We start from the raw sequence: 14,263 nt of genomic DNA on the forward strand, positions 1-14,263 counted from the left end.
GCCATGGCCAGTTTTCTGGGACATCCTGGGAGCTTCTGGCTTTGAATTGCAGCAACAGCGGAAGAAGCTAGTTTGAAAGAGGGACTTTCCAAGACCATCCCTGACGGGAGGAATTTGCGGAGCATCAGAGTGAGGGTTAGGCAGGGTGGGAAAGAATTGTGTGGATGATACAGGATTACTGCAAGTTGCGGACGCCACCCAGTGGCCATAAACCAGGCGATAGGGAGCCATGTTACAAGAGTTCTCTGTGCGCGGAGCACTCTGGGAGTTGTAGTTGGGCTGCACTAAGGGGTGGTGTTACCAGTGGGACTGTTGGGTGCTGTGGTTCGGCGTTTATTGCGCGGGAATTACCCTCGTCTGCCGGACTACGAGTCCCGTGGTGCCCCGCGGCCAGCTGCGCAGGCGCGGTGAGTCGGTGCCGGTCAATTCTTAACGCTGAGGGGGCAGCTAGCTGGGTCGAGCTGTGTTGGGAGGGGTTGCCGAGTGGGTCTGTGGCGAGGCAGGGTAAGGCGGCCGGCAAGATGTCGAGGCAGGCGAACCGTGGCACCGAGAGCAAGAAAATGGTAACCGGAGCGTGTGACCTCGGCGGGTGGGGCGGAATGGAGGTGTTCTGGGGAAGGGGCCCAGCGCGGGGTGCAAGTCTCAACTGGAAAGGCGCCTTCTACCTGCCCTGGGAGGGAGTGGTTCAACTGGAGGGAAGGAAGGGGCTCATTGGTGGGTCGAGAGCGGAGATTAGCTCTGGGAGCGTCCCGAGTGCCGGGCAGGTTGGAGGGCCGCTGGAGGAGCTCGAAGACCTCTTCCCCCGCCACCTGAGTGCTATTGCGTACGAGACCAACAACGACGGTGACGATAATAGTAGCTCCCACTGTTGCTCTCTTACTGCGTTAGGCACTGGGCCATGCACTTTACGTCTGTTATCTCATTTAATCCGCAAAATAACTCGTCAGGTGGATGATAACATCGCCGCTTTAAAACTCAGATGTTGCATAACTTGCCCCTGTTTACAGCTAAGACGAGTTAGGATTTGAACCCAAGTCTCTCTGACATCAAAGCTAATGCTTCAGACTACTGGACTATAATGTCTCCCACACTGTGCCGTGGGCATTGTGAGATGCTCAGGTACTGATTTAACCAGAAAGCAAGAAAGTAAGGGGTGGGCCAGAGTAGGCCGTAAGTGGTCTCCCTCTGGTGAAGGTGGACAGGCTCCCTTCTTGTCCTGGAAATAGTGGGACACCGTCTATCCTAGAAAGTTTGGCTGCTGGTGAGGGCTGGGCCTGGAAAGTAAGGTTGATGATGTTTTTCTCCAAACTAAGGGGATTTCTTGACAGGTGTTTGTTTTCTTTGGCATCTTCGTACTTCCTCTAGAATTGCCCATTTGTCTTTATTTTCCGATTTACAAACTGAGTTATTGAAGGTCGCATGCAGGGCAGATCTGCAGCCTTTTGTTGACACTCAGCTCTACAGAAGATGACCAAACTCCCATTACACCTTTGTATCTTGTGCCAGGAACAGCCACCAAATACGGGCAGCAGGAGGCCCTGTGACTCCAGAGTAGTGCTGTACTTTTTCTCTGTTGGATCTCTTTTGAAAAGTTGATAATAGCTGTGGGTCTTCTCCCCAGGAACAGTAAATAGACAAACATAAACAGACATTTACTTACATTTAGGGGGAACTTGTGGGCCCCCGAAAATACTCTGTGAATCATAGGTTAAGAATTCCTGTTTTGGAGGAAATAAGAAAAAGGAAGAAGAGTGTTTTGCTAGGCAATAGTGTCATGCAGGTTAGCGGTCCCCAGCCTTTTTGGAGTTAGGAACCAGTTTCATGGAGGCCAGTTTGCCAGTTTTCCATGGGGTGCGGGGGTGCGGGTGACTTGGGGATGGTTCAAGCACCTTACATAATTGTACACTTTGTTTCTGTTGCTGCGTCAGCTCCACCTCAGATCATCAGGCCTTAGATCCCAGAGGTTGGTGACCCCTGATGTATTATAAAAAGCATGGATATTTGTTGGAATCCTGATTGGTCTTCAGTTTACTAATCTATACAATAGGGAAATAATGCCTTTCTAGGATTCACTTTCATGCATTGGAGAAGGAAATGGCAACCCACTCCAGTGTTCTTGCCTGGAGAATCCCAGGGATGGGGGAGCCTGGTGGGCTGCTGTCTATGGGGTCGCACAGAGTCAGACACGACCGAAGCGACTTAGCAGCAGCAGCAGCAGCAGCAGGATTAAGTGAGATAACAATGTAAAATGCAAGGGACATCGTAAATGTTTATTTTCCTCTCCTTTTCCTCTATGAGCAGATATCAGAAGTCTTCCTGTTTAGTTTTCATATCTAACTCTTTTTCCTATCTTTTTTTAAAACTTAAAACAACATTGAAACTTTTAATACAAGTTTAGCAGGAACCTTCAGTCCCCACCCCGCAACCCTCAGTATTCACTTAGTTTTGGTGAATTGAGGGAATTAAGGACAGGCTTCAGTGCACTCCTGCTTCAAGAGTGTTGCTACTGCTGTGGTCTCTGCTTGGAACCTTCCCCCAGAGAGTATCTAGCTCCTCCTCACCTCATTTACAGGTACTCAGAGGTCACCTCCTCATAAAGGGCTTCCCTGACCTCCTGACTGGTTCTCAATCCCCTTACTCTGTCTCTCTTCAAGCACTGTCTTTTTCATTTAAAATGCTTCATTATAAATTATGTATTTACTTGTTTACTTATAGTTGCCCCATGAGAATGTAGCTCTACGAGAGCAAGGGTTGATTTGTTAACTGCTGTACTCCCAGCTCCTAAAACGATGCCTGGCACCAGGCGGCCTGTGTTAAATGAGTGGCGTGAGGGTTTGGTGCATCCTGTCATTCAGTTCCTGTCGGTACCCACCTCAGGCTTGTCATGTGATCCTCTTTGTGGCCACCTGGTTTTGACATGCTCCCCTTCTTTCCTGTCTGCCTGGGGAGCCTCCGCCTCTAGCAGTCCACTTCCCAGTCAGCCCAGCTTCCTTCTAATTGCTGTGTTCCCAGTTAACCCTTTCGAAACGTAAATGGTTAATATGGCCAAGGAATTAGATCTCTGCTTTTAATCTGTGCAAACAGAAACAACCCATTTGTCTAGCAAACTTTTCCTGGGTCCCAGCTCTGTGTAAAGCGCTGTGGGAAATGCAGAGTTGAAGTCCTAGTCCCCAACCCTGAGAAGCAGTCCTCTATGAGAGAGGTCGAAAAATACACAATGCCGGGAGCATAGACGTGTCTGGGATTGAGCCCTGGCTTCACTGCTTGCTTGTGTGACCTTGGGCAAGTGTCTTCATTGCTATAAACATCAGTTTCACTATCTTTATTAATTTTTGGCCACAGCAAGCAGCTTGAGGAGTCTCAGTTCCCCTACCGGGTACTGAACCCATGCCCCCTGCAGTGGAAGCATGGAGTCCGGAGCACTGGGCCGCCAGGGACGTCCCAGCGTCCTTTTCCTTTTTAAATTAAAGTTTATCTACAACGCTGTGTTAGTTCCATGTGCACTCAGTGATTCAATGTGATGAGGTTGGTGCAAACGTAATTTTTTGTTTGGACTGCGGTTTTGCACTGTGACTTTTAAATCATCATAACCAGGCTCAAACACATCTTTATTAATCAGAATAGGAACCAACGCACTGTTTGGTTGTACAGTCAACACATTGTTGCCAACAAGAAATAAGCATGTTCATTCCTATAGCGTAAAAATCTGTGATTTGGGATTCGACAAACTCTTGAAAAGCATTTTCTGCCTGCCGCTGGTTGTGGAAGCTTTTTCCCTGCAAAAAGCTGTCGAGATGCTTGAAGACGTGGTAGTCAGTTGAATGAGGTCAGGTGAATGTGGCGGATGAGGCAAAACTATGTTGCCCCGTTTGTTCAACTTCTGAAGCTAAGTTGAAGCGCTGGTTGGGCGACACGTGGTTGGGCGTTGCCTTGGCGAAGAACTGGGCCCTTTTCTGTTGACCGATGCTGGCTGCCGGCGTTGCAGTTTTCGGTGCATCTCATCGATTGCTGAACATACTTCTCAGATATAATGGTTTCGCCAAGATTCAGAAAGCTGTCGTGGAAGAGACAGGCAGCGGACCACCAGTGACTGTGACCTTTTCTTGGTGCAGCTTTGGCTTTGGGAAGTGCTTTGGAACTTCTTCTTGGTCCAACCACTGAGCTGGCTGTTACTGGTTGTGATATAAAATCCACTTTTCATCACATATCACAATCTGATTGAGAAATGGTTCGTTGTTGTTGCGTAGAGTAAGAGAAGATGACACTTCAGAATGGTGATATTTTTGATTTTCAGCTCATGAGGCACCCACTTACTGAGCTTTTTCACCTTTCCGCTTTGCTTCAAATGCTGAACCGTAGAACGGTTGGCACTGCATCCTTTGGCCGCTTCTCGTGTAGTTATAACAGGATGAGGTTGGTGGTCCTCTCCATCGGTCACTGCCGTTGCATGCTTGTCAGCTCCCGATGGCTGGCCACCTCGCTCCTCGTCTTCAAGGCTCTCGTCTCCTTTATGAAACTTCTTGAAGCGCCACTGCACTGCACATTTATTAGCAGTTCCTGGGTCAAATGCGTTGATATTGAGAGTTGTCTCTGTTATTTTATGACCCATTTTGAACTTGAATAAGAAAATCGCTCAAATTTGCTTTTTGTGTAACATCATTTCCCTAGTCTAAAATAAACATAAGGGACTTCCCTGGTGGTCCAGTGGTTAAGATTCTGAGCTCCCAATGCAGAGGGCCCAGGTTCGATCCCTGGTCAGGGAACTAGATCCCATATGCTGCAACCAAGAGCTCACATGTTATAACTAAGATCCAGAGCGGCCAAATAAATATTTTTAAAAAATAATAAAATAAACATAAAAAACACCAAGTAGTGTCATTAGCAAAAAATCATAAAGTGAGAAATGTGCATTAAAATGATGTATAACATAACCACATTTATTTAAGAATGTATTCCAGTATCAAACAGCAGAGTTCAACAGTGTAAAACCACAATTACGTTTGCACCAACCTAACACTATACACAGAGGAGGCAATGGCACCCCACTCCAGTACTCTTGCCTGGAAAATCCCATCGATGGAGGAGCCTGGTAGGCTGCAGTCCATGGGGTCGCTAAGAGTTGGATGTGACTGAGCGATTTCACTTTCACTTTTCACTTTCATGCATTGGAGAAGGAAATGGCAACCCACTCCAGTGTTCTTGCCTGGAGAGTCCCAGGGACGGGGGAGCCTGGTGGGCTGCCGTCTCTGGGGTCACACAGAGTCAGACACGACTGAAGCGACTTAGCAGCAACAGCAACACTATAGACTACAAAATGGTCAGCACACAGGCATTTTTATTAGTAAAGATATTAATTAACCTTTGTGTGTTTAGGCCTGCCCTTTTTTAGTGTTGTGACTATATTCTCCAGAGCTCAGGTGAGTTACTACTTGAGTAGCAGCCCTCAGAATCTCTGTGACAGGATGGAGAGTGACGAAGAGGGAGGGACTCAGTCTTGTTAGTGACCTTCCTTCCCTAGCATCTTGCGGGGCAGTCACACTGGATTACTTTTGTTGACAAAAATAGTAAGTATGACTCTTAATAAGTATCTTGGAACTTTAGCTCCAAAGGTTAGCCCCCTAAGGAGTTGTGATGTTTTGTTTGGTGCACTGACTACAAAGCTGCCTGAGAACCGTCAAGTACAGTGGCTTACCTGAGTGTAGGGCTTGGCTTAACTTACTCTGCACAGGGTGCCTGAAGTACTTGACTCTGCCAGCATGAAATCACTCCTGTGGTTTCTTGGTCTGCAAAGCATCTTTAAGTCCATTATCTCATTAGACCCTCCCCTTCCATCAACCCTGTGATTGGCACGGCAGATTTCACTGTTACTTTTTTTGTTGGAAAAGATTGAAGTTCAGCAGAGTGAAGTGACTTAGCTCAAGTCTTTCGGCCAGTGACAACTCTATACTTAGAATCAGGTCTTCTGACTATAAACCCTGGATCCTTCTATATGCCTTACTAATTGCTTTAAAGTTCTTTATAGTGATTCAGAATCTCCCTCTTTGAACCTAGTTCAGAGTGCTTTCTGGCACCACGCCACAGAGAAGCAGTTTAAGAACAAATAACAACATCTACTTTTTTTTTTTTTGGCCTATGTGGGATCGAACCCATGCCCCCTGCAGTGGAAGTGTGGAGTCTTAACCACTGGACTGCCAGGGAAATCCTACAGTACCTACTCCTTGCGTAGGTACTATGCGGCAGGCACTCTACACACGTTGTCTCACTGATAATCCTGAAGGGCAGATAATGTTGTCACCCCTGTACAGCTGGGAAAAGCTGATGTTCAGGGAGATTAAGCAGTGACTTAGGATGACTTAATAACTTTTACAGGACAGTGCTGAGCACTAAGAAGAGTGAGTCTCAGTTACTTAACCTAGTGCCTGTAAAATGGGGATAGATAGTGTTTATTTTGCTGACCTCTCATGGTTGTTGTGAAGATCAATAAGTGACTATCTCTGAAGAGACTCTAAAAAAGTTTTATAAATGTTAACGATCATTATTATTAAACATAATTAAAGCAGTCTGAAAGTAGAAGTTTTGAGAAGAGATTCCTGTTTCTGTTGGGAGGAAGAATGTGCTTCTGTTCAGTGACGAAATGGGGCTGGTTGAATTATGTGACCTTTATGGTACCGTGGAACCTTAAGTTATACCGGTCTTCAGACTGCAGCCTCTCGTTACTTCTCTGAGTTCCTCTCCTGTTTTCTCTTGGGTTTACTCATCTCTAGCCACACTGCTGTCCTAGCGTGTCTCACACATAGCAGACGTACTCCCACCTCAGGGCCTTACACTTGCTGCCTTCAATTTTTTCACCTACATGTCTTCATGGCTTTCCCTGATTACCTTCGGGTCTTTGTACAACCATCATCTTAATGAGGCCTTTTCTAACTACCCTATCTAAAATTGACACCCCCCGCATACACATATGCTGCTGCTAAGTCGCTTCAGTCGTGTCCACCTCTGCGGCCCCATAGACGGCAGCCCACCATGCTCCCCCGCAAGAACACATACAGGTGAACATAAATATTCACTAATCTTCTTTTATGCTCATTTTCCTCCGTGGCTCTTACACTGTCTGGCACACCGTTTATTTATTCAGTTCATTGCTTGTTTCCCTCCTGTTAGTAGTTCCTGGTACATAGTAAACCTTGAATGAAAGGTTTTTCCTACACTACAACTCATTCCTGTTTTAAAGTCTGAAGACCTTTTAAGGTGTGCACTATTTATGTCATGAGCTATTCCACATAGGCTTGGTTCATAATTGAGTGGAGATAAACTTAGAAATTAAGAGAGGCTGTGGAGAGTCTGGGTCAGATTCCATTCCCAGATTCCAGGCTTCTTGGTTCTTTGAGCACCGACAGATCTGTTTAGGGCCTTGATTTTTCTTATTGATAAATTGAGGGCTGCTGCATGTGTAAAGTGCTTAATAACATCGTGATACGTATGTTACTTGGCATCATGGTGGGCAAGGCTCTTGGATTCTCCATCCAAGGACTCATTAATAATGCAAGGAAAGCTCTCCTGATATAATGCAGCAGCGCCAACTGTATGGACTGGTTACTGCTGGACTGTCTCCATCCATTCACGCCCAGGCCACTCTAATGCCAAACCCTTAACTTTACTAAAAATCATTCTTCTGCTTAATAGCTCCCCTTTAACTGCCATACTTGGTAATATACCCTGATCTTGGAGATACCCTGATCTGTTTTAGTTGAATTTAGAGAGCTTACTTTTTCAGAAGCTGGTTCTCTTTGACTCCATAGTACAGCTATCTTTTGTTTTTTTGGGGGGGAGGTGATTAATACTGCAGTTGTGGGGAACAATGAGCAGAATGAACAGTGGCTTAGAAACTTCTGGTTTCTGTCTCCCCGATTACTTTTGTCAATAATTAGCTGTCCTTGGACAAATCACTGAACCATTCTGAGGCTCAGTTTCCTCATCTCTAAAACCAGATTGGTTCCTGCCCTTTATGCTTTACAGAGTTAGTGTGGAATGGAAACTGAGATAATGAAAAATAGAATGCAGTATGTAAGCAAAAGGCACTCGCATTACCCTTCTTGCAGTGACCTCATCGCCAGGCTGTGAGGATGAGGTGAGGAACAATGGGTCCTGGGAGTCTGGGCTTTGACTTTATCTTCCCCAGAAGACTTTCAGACAGGAATGTGCTCTGCTGCAAGTCTGACAAGCCTCCATGCAGAAGGGACTGCTTGGGTGGCACTTGATTTTCAGCCTTACTTCTATGTAAGTACGTTGACCCAGATGTTAACACGTTTCTCACTTTAACTTTGATAATGCCTTTGCTCCAACCTGCTGCTTTTATTCTATAGTCTTGGTATTTGCTGTTCCTTTCACCTTCCCATCTCTCTGTTTTTTGGTAGGTAGGTGACAGGATTCTTTATCTGAGAAAGAGATTCTGTGATTCTAACTGTGGTTGTAATAGAAGCCAGTCCAGGTCAATATTGTGTTCCAGGCACAGAAAAGATTGTATTTCCTTCAGTTACCCCTTTTCTGCAAACACTTGAGCTGTGTCAAGAGGAACATTATTTTTTCCCCTGTTGGTGACTTGGAGGGGTCTTCACTAGTGCAGTGGACTTCATCTGGTACTTCATTCCTCCCTGCTCCTCTGCTGCTCCTAGATGGGGCCTTAGGAGTGCAGCTAGGCTTGGCAGCTATGGTGGGGTCCTGGGTCAGCAGAAGTCACCTCGGCGTGTTGGAAGGGTGACTGCTTAGTGGATGAGGCACCTTTCTCAGCCCATTTTCTAGTGGGTCTGGTTGCAGCCCTGTTGCATTGACCCTAGGGAGCCAGATTCTTTGGCTATTCCACAGAGGATGATGCTTTTTCCCACCGGACACCAGTAACCTTCCTTTGAATTCTGCCAGTTGCATTGAGGCTGATCTAGACTCTCACCACACTTTCTCTTTTGTGTGGCTTGCTCCTGACTGCCTTTTCAATCTCTTTTAGAGCTCTGAGCTCTTCACCCTGACCTACGGGGCTCTAGTTACCCAGCTCTGCAAGGACTATGAAAATGATGAAGATGTGAATAAACAGCTGGACAAAATGTGAGTGAGCTCCTCTGTGGGAGAGACAGGAATGAGACTCCTGAGCACACCAAATCTCCGTGGTCCCTTAGAGCCCAGAACAAGGTCCTCTGTCACAGCCAACCCCTCTGGTGCTGTTTCCACTGCTTATTTATTGGGAGGTTTGGGGATTGTCCTCATTGTCCCTTACCACCAACAGCATTACATGCAGACATAAGACATTCAGACCCCATAATATAGTTGGTTCTCTCATTTCTTTCCCAGGGGCTATAACATTGGAGTCCGACTGATTGAAGATTTCTTGGCACGGTCAAACGTCGGGAGGTGCCATGACTTTCGGGAAACTGCAGATGTCATTGCCAAGGTCATTATCCTGGGCCACCAGGCCATGCTGAAGAATTGTCATTGGAAGGCACTGCTTACCACCTTCTTCCTTAGAGAGGCCCTTAGTATTCCAGAAGAATAGCTACAGCTGTCTGGGCCAAAGAAGCCTTCCCTGGTGGTTTAAGAATAGTACAGATTATGAGAAAGGGAAGAATGGTTGGGAGCATCCCTGTGGATTAAAGCCCCACTGGAAGGAGAGGGGTGCGGAGTTGTGCACAGTTGCTTTTCCTTCTTTGCCCTGAATACCTGAAGCTTCAGTGTCTTGCGGAGGCCCCAGTTTTTTTCCAGAGCCACTTAAGTCCCCTTTCTGGTCCCATCACTTCACCTTACCTGGTGCACAGCCCCTCCTGCTCTTCCCGTAGTGCCATTGTGTGTCTCCTGACAGGTGGCATTCAAGATGTACTTGGGCATCACTCCAAGCATCACCAATTGGAGCCCAGCTGGTGACGAATTCTCCCTCATTTTGGAAAATAATCCCTTGGTGGACTTCGTGGAACTTCCTGATAACCACTCATCCCTTATTTATTCCAATCTCTTGTGTGGGGTGTTGCGAGGAGCCTTGGAGATGGTGAGTGCGGCTCTTTTCCTTCTGAGACACCTGAAAGGTGGTAGGGTCTTAATACATGCTTGAATGAATGAATGAGAGTGAAAAGAAGGGTCTAGAGCTCACCTGGCACTTCGCTGCTGGAGATGGTGAGGCTGCCAAGCACAGGATCCCAGTTGGAGATCTCTACGTGGTGGTGATCCTCATTGCTTAGGCTGGGAGGCGGTGCCGTCAGCCCCCAAAGCCCAGGAGCATCCGTTCCCAGATTGGCTTATCTGGTGGCAGTTTAATTTTCGAGTGTTCTTTCTAAGTCTCCTGTTGGGTCGGGGCCACTGCCTTTTACACAGGAGCTAGCAACCTTGTCCTTGTGGAAACCAGCCCCCTTGTCTAGGCTGCTCTAGGTGAGGCAGTTACAGCTGCATCCCCAGTGATTTCACAGAGGCCCGTTCATTTTCACACTGTCCCCCAGGTCCAGATGGCTGTGGAGGCCAAATTTGTCCAGGATACCCTGAAAGGAGATGGTGTGACAGAAATCCGGATGAGGTTCATCAGGCGGATTGAGGACAACCTCCCAGCTGGAGAGGAATGACCATCCCCAGGACTTCAGGGCAGCTAGCAGGAGCACTTGTTGGATCAGAAAGCCTCAGTGCTCCTTCCGCCTTTGAGAATTCAGTGACTCTTTAATGGATGTTATATATTCTTCTCACCTTGTTTCCATTCTCCGTGTTAATAAAGAGCAGACTGTGATATAGTCCGTTTACCTACAAGTGTGCGCATTCAGGAGCGAAATTCTGTGCTCCCTTTCCCTTCAAAGGGGCTGGATGTAGTCATCCTTGGTTGGACTAGAAGGAGCTCCAACCATTTTACATTCCTGTTTGAATTTTCCAAAGCAGAACCCACGTTGACCCCATTAAGAGGCAAACCTCGCACACCTATACCTGGGTCTTCAGAAAGTCATTGGTGAGTGACTGTAGGGGGTCCAGAACTCACCGGACAGGGAGGAGACGGTGGGAGGGGCGGGGCGGATTTGCCGGCTGGAGTGATACCCTCCAGTGCTTGCCAGGAAAGGGGAGCCAGTCATGCCAGAAACATTGACTTCTGGGAAACCACCCAGGTCTCTCATTCCTCCCTGCTGTTTGGAGGCAACATCTCCTCTTTTTACAGAGGGTCCGTCTTTTTTTCTTACAAATTCTTCAATAAAGACACATTCTTGAGTGAAACCCCAATCATGTCCTGTTTTCTTTCTGCTCAGCCCTGGGAATTTTGTTACAATGTGGTGTGGAGACCTGCTGGGTTCTGTGCCCTACCTTGATTTTATCTAATCCAGAAACACGGCTCCCTGTGGACCAGAGTCTGGGAAGTCTGGGAGCAACTGAGGCTCCTTCAGAGTCATTTTTGAGTCCACTGTCTATAGCAAAATCTAGATGCAGACCAGTATCCCAGATGTTCCTAAAATGGACTATCCTGGGCTCTTGGCCACCACGTTGGAGGATTTGGCTAGAAAGACCATGAAAACCTTGTTAGGGTGCCATTTAATGAGTGCGTACCAAGTGTCATCACTGCACTGAACACTTTGTATGCATTATCTAATTCATGGTAATATCATTTTTAGGAGAAGGCCACAAATTGCCCAAGGTCATACAGCTAGTAAGTGGAGAAGCTAGGGTTCAAAGCCCCAGCCAGACTCCATAAGCCCATGTCGTTTTTTTTTTCTGTGCTGGGTCTTAATTGTGGTACATGGGATCTAGTTCCCCGACCAGGGATAGAACCTGTGCCCCCTGCAGAGGAAGGTGGATCCTCAACCCCTGGACCACCAGGGAAGTCCCCACAGCCCACATTCTTAACCATGATGCCGGTTCACACTGTGGGATGGTGGGGCAGCAGGCCTGCGGATCCCTCTCTCAGTCTCACAGAGCTTAGGGTAGCTTTTAAACAGATGGGTCAGAGGTCAGCAGGCCATATTTGGTAGCACTCTTCTTGGGGACAGCCTCTGGCCTTGAGGTCCAGATATTCAGGTTGTTGGGGTGAAACAGAGCCCCAAACCTTCCCCAAGGTTAGTGGACAAGCCTGAGATGAGGGGAGCATTGTGCTTGAAGTGTGTCTGGTCATAAAGTTCTAGGGCACTAGAACTCCCGACCTGCCTCCTCCAGCTGGGTTAAGCTGCTGACGAGGAGGAAAGATCACTTCCGGGGGCCATAAAGAAGGCCGAGCGCCGAAGAATTGATGCTTTTGAACTGTGGTGCTGGAGAAGACTTGAGAGACCCATGGACTGCAAGTAGATCAATCAATCCTAAAGGAAATCAGTCCTGAACATTCATTGGAAGGATTGATGCTTAAGCTGAAGCTCCAATACTTTGGCCTCATGTGAAGAACTGACTCATTGGAAAAGACCCTGATGCTGCAAAAGATTGAAGGCGGGAGAAGGGGATGACAGAGGATGAGATCACTGACTCGTGGACATGAGTTTGAGCAAGCTGCAGGAGTTGGTGATGGACAGGAAAGCCTGGCGTACTGCAGTCCACGGGGTCGCAGAGTTGGACACGATTGAGCAACTGAACTGAACTGATGCTTCCTCTAGGATCCCCTTCTTCTCCAAGCCTCTTTACCTCCCCCTCCAGAGACATATGGTTTGGGGCCCCAGTGCAGGCACCCCATTTTGGTCAACTGCATCCTCAGCACCCAGCATGGGGTTGGGTGCAGTCACACCAGAGTGTGAGTGAATGAGTGCACGGCTGATGGAGTGAATGTTGGGGCCCGATGTGGAAAGTGTGTGGTGTCTGGACCTGCCAAGAAAAGTGTGCTGCACCACCCTTGGTTTCTCCAGGGGGGCCCTCGCCCTTCCTCTCCTCCTAGTACCACAGCCTACTTTCCAGCAGCTGTTTGTATGGCGTGAGGTTTTGGATATTTCCTTTCCCAGAATTTAACTTGGGCAGCATTACAGGGTCGGAAAGCTGTGGAAACAAAGTCCCCTTAGTAAGTTCTCCCAATTACAACTTCACAGTTGTGTGATGTGCATTCAGGGGCTGAGGGAAGGGAAAGGGCTGAGGGCTATGAGCTATTCGGAACATCACCTCATTCTCTCCCCAGATGAGCCAACCATACAAGGCCGAGCTACCCAACAGCTGCTCCCCCCACCTCTGAAATTAATTAGCTGTAGATTACATACCCCTTTGCTTTACTGTGGCTGAGGTTGGACCACCCCCTGCCCCATAACCCCCAGGCTAGGCTATTCCCCATTCATGATGTACTGGCACACCCTCCTGACAAGAAGGGGCAGGGTTGCCTGGCTATATGGGAATGGCTGACTAACCCGGTGGGGTTCCCAAAGAGCCTGGATAGCGGGAGAAGTCCATGCTGGTGGCTTTGGGGCTTGGCGCTGGCTGGGCAGAGCGCTAAGGAAAGGCCTTGTCTGCAGCCTTTGGCCACCAGGGGTCTCCAGATCACCACTAACATCCCAGAGAGTAACCATGGGATCCCTGGTTTTCAGAATTTGCCAGAAGATGCACCTGATGGAGCAAATCTCAGAGGCTGGTCAGAGCCTGAAAGTGCCCCCTTCCTTTAGTCACAACCATTTGAAAACAAAGCTCCCATGGCTGCCCAGGGTGTTGGAAAAAACACATTGGCAAAGAAGTCTCTGGCTTCCATTCACACCCCATACTCTCATACTCCTGAGTATGAGACATCCAACCTCCTGAGTTGGATGCGCTAGCTCTGAGCCCTTGTCTAACTAACTCCCTCACTTCCTGAGTGGAGACCAGAGTACCAGCCCTCTTCCCCTGATGTAAGAGGGTCCTGTCCCTGCCCCAGCTCCCAACAAGTGACATTTCCAGATTCAGGGTACCCCTTTCTCTGGCAGACTGGCTGCCCCCTACATTTGTCCTGGGCATCCAGGTCTGAGAAGGAGGTGGCCACAGAGCCCCAGGAGCAGAAATGGCATTAAGTAAAATTAAAACAGTCTCCTAACAAGTAGTTCATTGTGGCTGCTAGGGGGTGGCGGTGCAGGAAAGGCATCCTCCATTCTCCTGGAGCTTAAGTGCTACCATGTGCTGTTCCCTGGAAGCCAGAGGGCCGGTGGGAGGGAGGGGAGGGTGGCGGCAGGCGTGGAGCCTCGCTTTTACCAATCCCCAGCCTTTGATGTAGGGCCAGGTCTGACCCCAGGACGGCCGCTGGCCACTGCCAGGGGAGCTGTGGGATGCAGCGCATTCCTGGGGGCAATTTGCGCTTCTGGCAGAAGGAGAGGAAAGTTTCTACTGTGGGGAA

General features: G+C 48.1%; 1 protein-coding gene and 1 non-coding gene across 3 annotated transcripts in view; both read left to right on the plus strand.

Moving 5' to 3' along the window:
• Positions 1–371: 371 nt before the first annotated feature.
• TRAPPC3 (trafficking protein particle complex 3) overlaps positions 372–14,263 on the plus strand; it is a 15,142-nt gene continuing 1,250 nt past the window's right edge. Inside the window, exons 1-5 of one of the 2 annotated variants that reach the window (XM_010841169.1) lie at positions 373–563; positions 8,999–9,096; positions 9,340–9,439; positions 9,845–10,027; positions 10,473–11,229. In XM_010841169.1, the coding sequence (XP_010839471.1) occupies positions 522–563; positions 8,999–9,096; positions 9,340–9,439; positions 9,845–10,027; positions 10,473–10,592 (543 nt within the window). In that variant the 5' untranslated portion in view covers positions 373–521 and the 3' untranslated portion in view covers positions 10,593–11,229. Of the gene's footprint in view, positions 564–8,998; positions 9,097–9,339; positions 9,440–9,844; positions 10,028–10,472; positions 11,230–14,263 lie in introns of those variants that run through there. The other variant, XM_010841170.1, reaches the window with a different exon arrangement.
• TRNAG-CCC lies at positions 4,691–4,763 on the plus strand. Its single transcript has one exon. It is a non-coding gene; the product is annotated as a tRNA-Gly (tRNA).

The sequence above is a fragment of the Bison bison genome, unplaced genomic scaffold (genome assembly GCF_000754665.1).
Source record: "Bison bison bison isolate TAMUID 2011002044 unplaced genomic scaffold, Bison_UMD1.0 scf7180017864158, whole genome shotgun sequence".
In the NCBI taxonomy this organism is placed as follows: Eukaryota; Metazoa; Chordata; class Mammalia; order Artiodactyla; family Bovidae; genus Bison; species Bison bison.